Raw genomic sequence first — 12,848 nt, forward strand, 5'->3', positions numbered from 1 at the left:
CCACCACCACCACCACCACCGCCGCCGCGGAAATATAATCATTTCTGTGACGTATGGAAAACGAAGTGTTCAGAGGGAACCGACACATCGAAATATTGGAATTGCAACCCAGGCAGCGATAAAGAAATGCGACGAAGAATTGTCAACAAACCTCACCTCAGATGATGTTAGACCCATCGTAGATTTGCGAGTTCTGAATACTCGTGTCAGCACCTCAGGACACCCAATGTTTTCTTTTGACGGGGTGGGGGGTTGGGGTACTAAGTGGGTCACATGTAAAGAGATTATGGGGCTTCCAACTCTTGAACATCTCAAATAAAACTGCTTCAGTATTCCTGAAGATGCAGTTCGTTCTTTTCAGTATTTACCATTTGGAATTTATTGACATGCCAAAGTGAAGTCATACAGGGGAATAAGTCTTCTAACGCGAGAGGGTACATCCGTTGGTATGGGTGGAATTCTGGCTAGAGTTGCATCGTCGCATTTGGCGCACCCAGTTAGAGTAGTAGTAGTAGTAGTGGTATCCGAGTGAGCTCTTAACTGTTGATCTTGTCTCTCTCTGCATAACTGCAGCTGGTTTAGATTTCACAGTGGTTTTTATCGGAATACTTTTGTAGCTGGAGTCGGTGAGGCGGGAGATATTAAGATTCCAAAGAATTGAAGTTTTGCTGGTTAGGAAAACATTTGTTGCTGATCTACAGCAGTGTCTATCATCCCTAAATCATACCCAGCCGGATTTGTGGTGGATAAGATACTTTTTCTCCATGTCTGTTTCCAATTTATTTATTATATATTTGTGATTGAGTGAAGGGTGGCTGAACTATTGTTGATGTCCGATAGGCAGAGAGAGATGCCGACAACCACTGAGCGAAAACAAGAGAGACAGGGACAAAGAGAGACTGACAGACGGAAAGACATCTGCAATGCTATAACTAACCGCTCCACCGACCACCGCAGCCGATTCTACCGACTTCTGCATCCATTGCTTATTACTACAAAGGCCGTTGTTGTTGTTGTTGATGGTGGTGGTGGTGTGTGTGTGTACGTGAAAGAAATCAAACTATTTCTCTATAAATCAGGTTGTAGTTCGTGTATGTGTGTGTGTGTGTGTGTGTGTGTGCAGAGAATTACCTGTTTACAGTATAAAATGAGACAGTCGGTTGTGTTTTTAATTGATGATGAGGAGGAGGAGGAGGAGGATGGTGGCGGCGGTGGTGATGGCGACGACGACCATGATGATGATAATCAGCATCATCACGATTGCAATGAGATGTGTGTGCGTGAGAGAGAGAGAGGGAGAGAGAGAGAGGGGAGAAGAGGAGGAGGAGGAGGAGGGGATCAATTATTTATTTATTCTAAAAATCAAAGCGAACAGAAAAGCACCGGACTACAATATAAACCAAACGTTATTTTCCCCTCTTTTGTGATTGGTTAAAAAAAAAAAAACCAAAATAGCTACCCCCACCACCATCGCCACCACCATTACCGCAACCACCAAGACGACCACCACCATCGCCCGCCCTCCACCGCTCACTACCATATTATCTTCATAGATAATGCATAAATGTGGGTTTGGTAGAAGAAAGAGAGACAAAGGAATAAACTAGAAGAGGTGGCGGGGGTGGGTTACTGTCTTATTATTCCATTCGCATCTAGAAACAGTAAATCGACAACAATCCACCCCTCACCCCGCTCCAGTACTTGGCTGGTAATATATTCTATCAAATCGTCCCCCACCCAAGCAAATACATCTAAAATTACATTATAGTTCCATCTTCAAGGCAATTGGATGTAATTTAAGGGTTAATCTTTCTAGCAGATCAAACGACCGTGTAGAGGTTCTCTCATTGGATGTATTCTACAATTGTCAACTTGTAGAACTTCAAGCTTAACACCAACCAAATCGGAGTCACTTCGATCAAGGGGAGCATACATATTATTGGAAGGTGCCACCTTTCTCTTTCTCTGCCGTCTCAAAAAAAAAAACACGAGTTGTCCCAATCTCCCAGGAGGACTTCAACAATCCACGGCTACTCCACTTCCTGCTGAGGCTGCTGAGATCATATCTCGTACTTCGTGGCCTCACCATTAAATGAGAATTTCTCGCGACCTTTATAGTAACACAATAAAGGTCGCGGGAAATTTCCTTTTAAAACCTCGCCTGAAGACTTAACGTCTCCAAATGGTATGCCAAAGTCCATTCTTCTGCACAAATCACAGAAAAGAGGTGGAGTGAAATGAAGTCGAAAATGAAAACCAGGTCAGAGATCTGTCGAGACCTTAGAACAGTGTGGAGAAATAATTCCAAATTTCTCACCGTCTCATTCAGCTCTTCGTTGAGCAGAAACAATGCGGATACGGTTTCTTTGAATGTTTAGACTTGTACAGATACTCAAATATGTGAGGGCTTCTAGCGAGCAACAATGGCTCGATAATGAGTTTTAAGAAATGACTGGAGCAGAAGGAATAAAACAAAAAAGAGAAACAAAACAAAAATGACACACATTCACTCAAAGACAGAGAAACACACAGAATGCATCTGTTATTCTTTACTTGTTTCAGGCATTACTCTGCGGCCATGCTGGGGCACCGCCTTCAAGATTTTTTTATAGTTGAATGAACCGTTTTGCTTTTAAGGCTGATACTCATTCTATCAGACTCTTTTGCAGAACCAATAAGCTACGGGGACGTAAACACACCAACACTGGTTGACAAGATGTGGTGGGGGACAAAGCAAACACAAAGACACACACACACACACACATACATATCTATACACACACACACACACACACACGCACACACACACACACACAACGGGCTTCTTTCAGTTTCCGCCTATCAAATCCACTCATAAGGTTTTAGTCGGCAAGTAGAAGATACTTGCCCAAGGTGCCACGCAGTGGGATTGAACCCGGAACAATGAAGGTATTATAATAAGAATGGTTTCAGAGCAAAATGCCAGGAAAATGCTTAGCGTCATTTCGCCCAGCCTTAAGCTCTCAGTTCAAATTTGGCCGAGGTCGACTTTGCCTTTCATCCTTTCGGGGGTCGATAAAATAGGTTCTAGTCAAATAGGGGTCAATGTAATCGACTTAACCCTTCCCTTGAATTTGCTGGCCTTGTGCCAAAATTTAAGGAAATTTAAGGCAGTAAACTGGCAAAAATAAGAGCCCACCTTATATCGAAATAGGACGGAGGCTATAAATAATTGTTACTGCTTCATTTCCTTCCCTCCTGTCCAGTTGAATCAAGCCTTACTGTTAGAAATCATAATATCAACAAAGAAATTGTCTGGAAATTGCTGAAAGAAGGGACTTCGTGTGTTTCTTGCATAAAAAAAAAAAAGATCGAATTAGACATAAAAAAGCTTTTGCATTCCAGCATCAGGTTGATCTTGTTAAACGAAAGATAATTTCTACGAATTTCTTTATTCCATGCAGATATGTTACAATGATTCTAATTCTGGTCACTTATCATAGTTTATGAGCACAGATTCAGCGATTTTAACTTTTTATTCTCTGATATTGAAACTAAGGAAAGAAGCAATTAATATTTGCTCAATAGCTTTAATTATTATTCCCGATCATTACTGTTTTTGTTTATAATCTGTAACGGTGTATTAATAAAAATAGATGAAGAATATACGCTCCATAGATTCATAGAATGTTACCACAAATTCATTATAATTAGTAGTTTTATGATTAAAGTAATCAAAGAAATATCGGCAGGTGTAAAGAATGAACAGGTGAATTACGAAAGTACACAATACTTTCCCATTACTGAATGTTTGCTCATTGATCTAGAATTGCTATCAAATGTTTAGGTTTTGTGATTTGGTAAATGATCGGAAGGAATCCTGCAACACTAGTGTCAGTTGTTGGAAAAAAGGATCGCTCCGGGAAGCGGTTGAGTGGTTTTGCAATGAAATGATTTGACTGCACTTAATTACCAACGGTTTACAGATAATCCACATCGTGATTCCACAAACTCCATTTCGGTGTGGAGGGAGCGTACTAAGAACGTGAGGTGGGTGGCTTTCTGTCAAAGATGAAAGAAAGAAAGGGAAAGAAGAAGAAGAACATTTAAAACGAAACCCCTAACAGCAACGGTGGATCCAAACGATTCGTCTTCGGTGACTACCTGAATATTTATTTGTTTAACTTTCCGCATCAGCTCCATCATGAAACTTTGATATGTTTTCGAAGCAGGTCACTGAGAGACAAGCCTCGGATTAACCACGAAACAAATTCAATCCGTTGCATGGAGCATCAACGAAAAACTGAGGCTCCACCGAGTTGTTTCTCCACAGGGAAATAGGGAACTGAACCAGGATCCCACAAAAAGTGTTGAATTCTTTGGTGGTGGTCGGGGGGGGGGGGGGGGCGGTCCCCCCCGTTGCTTATTTGTAAATGATTTGTTTTTACGGCTTATTGTTTGTTATTTAGTAATATATAAAGTCATTAAAAAACATGGTTTATATTTAATGCATTCTACACAAAGAAATAAGCTAAAAGCGGGAAACAATTTTGAGTGAGAAATATCTTCAAAGCAAAATGTAAGAGTTGAAGGCAATGATTCTGTGATATCGGAACGTTTTCGACTCTGGACGGTCGTCCACAGAATCTCTTACCTGAGGCTACATTTGACGGCACCAAATTGGGATTATTACCGTTCGGTTTGGTTTGGGCCCTGGCGCTTGGAATGTCCCTTGGACTGCTTGCCATACTCTTCTTCCTTTCTACTTGGATTCTTCAACTAAAAACCACACCATGCAACTGACGATCACAGAATTTCGTTTCTGGCAACGCTTTTGTCTCGTCTTTTTCTTTCTGTCCCTCACCCACCCACCACCACCCCCGTCTGCCGTTCCATGTTTTTTCTATTTATTGTTTTAATCACTTAATTCGTTCGTGGGTCAAATGAAAAAAAAAACCAGCGTTGTACAAGTATGCATGTACATGATTGTTGTATGTACACGTGTGAATAGCTAGATATTATTATTATTATACGTATGTGTGTAACTATACGTTTTTGTAAAGGAAAACCAGAAAATATCCATTAGAAGAAGACGAAGAAGAAGAAGAAGTCTCAACAGCGGCGGTTTAACCCTTCCGTCCTTGACTCGGACATGTTAATCTGGTTTACAAAAGATTTCTCGGGTAAAGCTGGGTCAGATGTACTGATTATACAGGTAAGACAAGTTAAGTGATCTCCTAATTAAAAGAGTTTTTACAACGTCATTGCAAGACACAAACAATGCTTCCACAGAGTCATTAAGAGACGAAAACCAAAACAGGTAATAAAAAAAAAAAGAAAAGAAGGTAAAGATTGTGATTTCGGACTCAAGAGATCAGCTTTGAAATAATTGTCAGAACAATGTAAAACTTTCTATAAATTATAAGTACATTTAACATTACTAATCAGCTGGCTAATTATTTGTCAATTATTATTCATCTCAGATGCGTCGATTTCAATCAAAAATTCTAAAATTAAAAAGAAAAACAATATGAGTTGGCGATCAAAGATTCATCTCATACTTTTAACGATAGGCATATACATACATACATATATATATATATATATATATATATATATATATATATATATATGTTCATATATATACATATTTATATATATATGTTCATATATATACATATTTATATATATATATATATATATGTGTGTTCATATATATACATACATATATATATATATATATATATATATATATATATATATATATATATATATATATATATACATATCTACATATACATATATATATATTTATGTGTGTGTGTGTGTGTCTATGTATGTATACATGCATATATGGGTACAGGACATCAAAAAAACGTACACAAAATGAGAAACGAGACATGCAACGTAAAGAACATTCCCTTCATCAGTTGTCCCTTGTTTTATCAACTCCGCATTTCGAAGGTAGGGACAAGACGCGACTTCGTTAAAACAGTCCTTCCCGCAAAGCAAATTAAATAAAATTTGGGATTTTTTGCGGAGGGTTAAAGTGGTATATATATATATATATATATATATATATAATGAGAGGTGTAAGATACGATAATCTTTATTGATCACCACAACCGTTTCGATCTTTCTAGCATGGATCCCTCGCAAGTGGGATACTGTACAACTGGTTTGGGTGCATCCCTCAGTGTAGATGTGTCTCCTCGGGTGAATTCAAGAAGTATCTCGTTAAAATAAACTCTGTTTCGCACAATTTATTACTGCATGTTTTCTTCTTGGTCTTCGTAGATAGAAATGGCAAATTAAGGGATATTGTTTCATTCTTATAGAATAAGTTGTGCAAAACAGTTTATTTTAACGAGATATCTCTTGAAATCAGCTGAGAAGACACATCTACACTGAAGGATGCAGCTAAACTAGCTGTACAGTATCCCATCACAGTCCAGGCGCCCTTTCGAACTCAAAATCGAGCTTTTTAGTTGCTGCCTGCATGATAGAAAATTCGTTTTAGAAACGTGGTGCTCCTCTTTTCGAACATGGGAACGGGAAAAACGTACGCAAACATAGCTGGCCCTTCATTGGCCTCGGCTCGAATCAAACGACGGGAAACAACTCTTCCATTTTCTCGTTCAATTTTTTTTTTCTTTGGTTTTGTTAATTCCAAGCTAGCCAAAACTATATTTTGCTCCAACATTGAAGAGACTATGTGCTTCCAGCCAGCATGTCTGGTGAGTCGTCTGTATTGCCGAATGCAACGATAGATGCAAAACCAGTGGTAATTGTCCGACTGGTTTATATGAGATAAGCAGAAATATACAATTAGGCAATATTGTAGTAGGCATCCGTTGGTCTCGGGAGGCCATGGATCTGCGCCGGAAGAAATTGTGTCAGCTGCTAATGGTGGCCCGGCATCTGTTGTGGCTGTACAGGCCCACGCGGGAGTGGCAGTCACGCAAAGAGCGACTGCATTGGAAGGTGGTCTCTGCCGGCGCTGCTGGTTTTTCCTTCCGTCCAGTGCGCTTTTCTTTGGCGACGACTTTCTGTTTTTCTTCCGCTTTCTTCATCCCCTTTCGCAATATTAGTCTCCAGTGGGGGCGATCATTTGCAACCTCCTATCTCAGGACGTCCAGATCAAATGACTTCAAATCCCTCTTACAGACGTCCTTAAAACGTAGATGAGGTCATCCGCGTACTCTTGAGCCGGTGGCCAATTCCCCATACAATATAAAAAAGTATGTGTGTAGGTATTTTAATGCAAACAGGAAAATTGTATGTATGTATGTATGTATGTATGTATGAACCTATGAATGTGTACTCTAATGAAACTGAAAACGTTCACAGCTGTCACATTGCCTTCGAAGATCAAATTTTCCCACAAAACGTCATTCAATTTTATGAGAAATTTGTTCGGTAATTTCTTGTAATGACCTTCTCCTCCTTTAAGCTTCAACAATGAAGGCTTACTTTTTACAGTACATCAGCATTTACCTAAATATTGTATGTATGTATGTATGTTTCTGCCGGTGGTGGTGGTGGTGATGATGATGATGATGATTAAAGCCCCTGTAGCCACACGAGTCTTTTATTCAGATTCAGTGCAACTTTTGGACTAAATAAGGGATTGTGCCTTCACATCGGCTTAAAAGGAAGTCATGCAGTTTGGAAGCAAATTCAGTTGCTATTTCTAGCAATTTGGGGGACCACGTAGACGCTGCCATTGTTTGGTTTGAAGTGAGGAACATAGTTCAGGTGTTTGGACCTGTTTATCTGTCTTTGGTTGGCCCCTCACAAATATTACTAGAGAGAGAGAGGGGGGAGGAGGTAAAGGGGAGAAAGGGAGAGAGAGAAGGAGAGAGAGGGAGGGATAGAGAGCGTAAAGAGGGGAAAGAGAGAGAGTAAAAAGAGAGACAGAATAGAGGAGAGAGAGAAAGAAGGGCAAAGGGGAGAGAGAAATGTGGGAGAGCAAAAAAGAGGTGAGAGGGGGGCATAATTAGAGAGATTTTAGCAGTTTTATTGAAACTTGTTTGTGTTATCAAGATTACAAACAACGAACGGTATGACCTCTCAGATTTAAATACTTTGACCCAAGCCAGTTAAAGAACCTCAGCATGGTGCTTTGACATGCTAGAAACAACAGCCAAATCTTATTCAAATCATATATTTTCATCTCTAAAATATGAAGGACACATTGGATAATGAAGTCCTACTTAATCCATACTTTAAAAATAAAGTCTGCTGGAACACGACCAAGCTGGAGCTAGACAAGAACAGGAATGTACTTCCTACAGATATGTTCATTTTATTTATCAACACCTTCTGCCCTCACCCCCCTCTCAACCATTCAATATATGAAAAACAACAATGTATCAGTTGGAATGTGTGTGTGTGTGTGTGTGTGTGTGTGCATGCGTGCGTGTGAAATTTTGATTGTGACGTTGTTTTCCGACAAGTTTTCTTTTTCCTTCAACAAGTCGTCGTACAACCTACACAAACAGGTGGAATATTCCGGTTGCGATGATGTTGTGGCTGATAAAGGACAACCGAATTATTGTTCAATAAATCAGAGCACTTCCTTGAATCTCATTATTTATCTTGGAGAGTCATCGGATGACATTATTTCATAATTAGTTTTATTAATTAGGCTGACATGTTTAATAAACATATAATCAGGTTTCTTTGAATTTTACAGCAATTTTATTTCTTTTTCCATCTCCCCCCACCCACCATGATGTGAGCAGACATAAAACTCTACAGCAAGAAACCTGTTTGATTCTGGACCCCTTTTTTATATTCTAAGCTGCTGTCTGCCTTGTTCAGTTGAAGGAGATTTTAGTCTTGTAAGGGCATCCAGCTGTAGGGATCCTGCCAAAGAAGGGCATCCATGTGTAAGGACCTAGCCAAAATTGAGACAGCCAAAATTTTGGCTGACATACCCTCCAGCCTTCATCAGGTGTCTTGGGGGAAATTTCGAACCTGGGTTCTTATTCCTAAGGTATTTTTACCCGAGACACCTGATGAAGGCTGGAGGGTATATCAGGCGAAATGTTGTGTTAACAACAAACAAGATGAGGACAAATATCCGTCACATGTAAATAATGTAAATAATTCCTCGTCTCTTAAATATAGAACTGAACTTATAAAAATATTTAGCCATAGTGAAAACATGGTGAGAAAAAAATTAAGGCTTACAGTACAAAAATATTTAGCCAAAGTGAAAACACAGGGAGAAAAAAAAAAACTAAGGCTTTGGAGAGATTTCAATTTGGAAGTTAAATGAAGAATTAAGGAATAAAAGTAAGGCTGAGAGAGATAACGATTTGGAAGTTAAATGAAGAGTCAATTAAAATAATTAGTTTATAAAAGTACATATTAACAATAATGTGAGTTAGATGAATGAATGAAGCAATCAAAACGACAAGAGAATATCTTAGTTTAGCTGTGCATATCATGGGTGCCATTCAATAACCAAACAGTGGAATAAAGTGCAAGAAAGTCTGAGAGGAAAACAGGTCCCTTACACACACACACACACACACACACACATAGGATGGACTTCTTTTCAGTTTCTGTGTAACAAATTCATTTCCATGTCTTTGGTCAGCCCTGGGCTACGGTAGAAGACTCTTGCTCAAGGTGCTGTGCAAATGGGACTGAACCTGAGACCAGGTGTTTGCAAAGCGAACTCTTTTATCACGCACCATTACTTGGCAAAAACATCTGAAAAACACTGAGAGTCCCTCCCCCCTCCCCCACCCCAAATAAATATTGAAAATCTAAACTTGTCAAAAGTACAGATTGGCAGTTAAGGTGTGTGTGTGTGTGTGTGTGTGTGTGTGCACGCGTTGAAAGAGAAGAAACTCTCATGTGTGTGTTGTTGTTGTAATGTCTTTAAGGTTGCTCATTTTTAAAACAAGAAATAAGAACAAACAACAACAACATCAAAACCATGTCAGTACTTGTCTTCATCATTGTGTTGTGTAGAGGGAGAAATACTTGACCTAAAAGAACAACAAAGAAATTGGGTGAGTGAGGGGGGGCAGAGGGGCAGGGGAGAAAGAAAAGAAAAGGGAAGCTTTTGATTTTCTATCATACTTTGTGTGTGTGTGTGTGTGTGTGTGTGTGTGTGATTAGATTATTACTGTTGTTGCTAGTGTGTATGGTAAGAACTACATTTTTACTAGTGTGTGTGTGTGTGTGTGTGTGTATACACACATATATATATTTGTTTATTCTCTTACTTGTTTCAGTCATTTGACTGCGGCCATGCTGGGGCACTGCCTTTAGTTAAGCAAATCGACCCCAAGCATTTCACCTGGTGTGCTAACGATTCGGCCAGCTCGCCACTTATAATAATCATAAAATCCTTTCTGCTTTTGGCACAAGGCCTGAAATTTTAGTGAGAGTTGACTAGTTCATTATATTGATCTCATTATTTAAATGGTACTTATTTTATTGATCCCAAATGGAGGGAAGGCTAAGTTGACCTCAGCCAAATTTGAACCCTGAATGTAAAGACAGAGGAGGAAGAGGGGGGGGATTCTGTCCAACTTGTTAACAACTCTGCAAGGAATTAGTAAAATGAAGAATTTTATTCTTTTGCAATTGTTTGGAGCAGGATTTACATGAGATTGTGGCATAAAATCATAAGGGAACGGTTTATTATGTTTCTTTTTCTTTTTTTCATCATAGAACTAGACTCAGCCTGTGCCGAGTTAACCAAACTGTTTAAAAGCAAAAGAGACTTTCTTTTGAATGTTTCATAATAATAATAATAAGATACTTTTTATACCACTTTCAAGGTTTTCCACACTTTACTCCTTTAATTACCAATAATCTTGTTTATTTATTTTGTTGTTTGCTGCTCAAACATTCAAATCCATGTTTAAACCGGTTCACATTTTCAAAAGTTTAGCTGCCAACCTTTTAGTGACATTTGTAATAGAAGATGAACAGTTTATGTTTCAATTTATTTTGAAAATAACCAAGATTTTGGACAGATTTAGTACACTAATTTTGTCAGTATTTGGGTGAAATTAGCAAAAGATTCTTAAATAAAATGTTGATGGAATTTTATGAGCTTCAGAAATATTTTCTTTTTTTGCCCTCAGAATTGTTGATGCTTCTAAGAACAGACTACCTGCTGTCTGCTGCTAGTTGTAAGAACACTGCATCCTTCCAAAAGTTCTATGCTTCCCAAAATTCTCCAACACCACTCCTGACATGCCCACCCACCCTGTTCCTCTTTTAATCTTCCCTTTTCTCTATTTCTGTGTCTTATTCTGTCCCCTCTCCATGTATTTTTTTTGCTTTCATTGCTGTTTCCTTTCTCTCCTTCACATCTATGTCTGCTTTCTGTCCCCTTTTTTAATCTTTTCCAACAACTTGTTGTGCACCCAAGCACTAAGCTCATTATATATTATATAAGCTCATTATATTATATGATTAAAATAATAATAATTATAATAATAATTATAATAATAATAATAATAATAATAATAATAATAATGATAATGACACCCTAGGCATAATACCAACTTGAACTTGTTGTCTCTTGAGGTCTCTGGGTGAGACTTGCAGTCAACTTGTACAAATATAAAGCAAAAGTCAAACTTATAATAAAGTAACAACTTTACAGGCGCATGAGGAGAGAGAAAAGGTCCTCAATGCCCACTTGATGATGTGGACAATTGTTCTCGGACCCCAGAAATGCACAGTCAACAATTTCCAAGCCTGGAACGATATCCTGACACTGTATGGGCTTCGTAAGGATCACAAAGTAACTACTGATCCCGTGGTGGGACCACCAACAAGACCAGTCTGTGGAGCGAATGTCGCTAGCAACTACAGGATTTCCTACTTCCTCTCAATGATCATACGCCCCATAATCCAGATGTCACCTGATGTTTGTGACAGCATGGAAGATCTCCTCAGCAGGATCAACGACTGTAACAACACCTGTGACCTGACAGGGTGTATAGTGGGTAGCATGGATGTGGTATCACTATACCCATCTATCAACGTAGATTTTGCGGTGGAAAAGTGTGTGGAGATGATCAACGAGAGCGAAGTGGAGTTCCGCAATGTCAACACAGAAGAACTGAGCCTCCTACTTAGATTGACATATGACAACAAATATCTAGATAAACACGACCTTAGAAGTTTCTGCCCTTGAATCGCCTGGTATTGCAACATCTATTGTCTTTACTTCTTTTTCATTTTTATGGATAATCACAATCATCATCGTCATCATTGTCATCATCATCATCGTCATCATCACCATCGTCATCATCATCATCATCATTATTATGCCTACGTGCATAGATGCATGCAACATACATGTGTATATTCATGTCTTTAAAGAACAGTGAGTTGTTCTCTCTGCTACCATATTTATTTATACCAAGGTAGTCTTGGCCACTTGAGAGTCAAGTGTCTTTACCACAGTGCTGACCACTTGACCAGTTCTATATCCTGCACCAAATCACACTCATTTATACATCAATTAACATACATTCGCAATTAGTGCAACATTAAAGTTAATTATATTGCCTCATTAATTTAATATTTTTTAACTTTCAGTTTTCTGTTTACCAATTAACACTGTATAATTAAGATCTTAGATATTAATAAATAACACACATATGCATACACACACGCATATATGTATACACATACATATACACACATACTCATGCATATACACACACATACTCATGCATATACACACACATACTTTTACAGACACAAGCACACACACACTATATATACATACATATATATATATATATTTATATACTGTTGTGTCTGGGGAGAGTCATTCTCTTTCTGTGCCTTATAATTTAACCCACTCACATGCGCAC

At 38.6% G+C, this 12,848-nt stretch overlaps 1 protein-coding gene across 4 annotated transcripts in view; it reads right to left on the bottom strand.

Moving 5' to 3' along the window:
• The window catches only part of LOC106877552 (uncharacterized), a 66,661-nt gene that overhangs the window by 52,191 nt on the left and 1,622 nt on the right, over positions 1-12,848 (bottom strand). The window contains exon 1 of one of the 4 annotated variants that reach the window (XM_089338682.1): positions 4,634-4,843. The exons of the other annotated variants lie outside the window; for them this stretch is intronic. Coding sequence (XP_089194808.1) covers positions 4,634-4,727 — 94 coding nt within the window. The 5' untranslated portion in view covers positions 4,728-4,843. Of the gene's footprint in view, positions 1-4,633; positions 4,844-12,848 lie in introns of those variants that run through there. 4 annotated transcript variants of the gene reach the window in all.

Source organism: Octopus bimaculoides, chromosome 20 (genome assembly GCF_046866305.1).
Source record: "Octopus bimaculoides isolate indiv1 chromosome 20, ASM4686630v1, whole genome shotgun sequence".
In the NCBI taxonomy this organism is placed as follows: domain Eukaryota; kingdom Metazoa; phylum Mollusca; class Cephalopoda; order Octopoda; family Octopodidae; genus Octopus; species Octopus bimaculoides.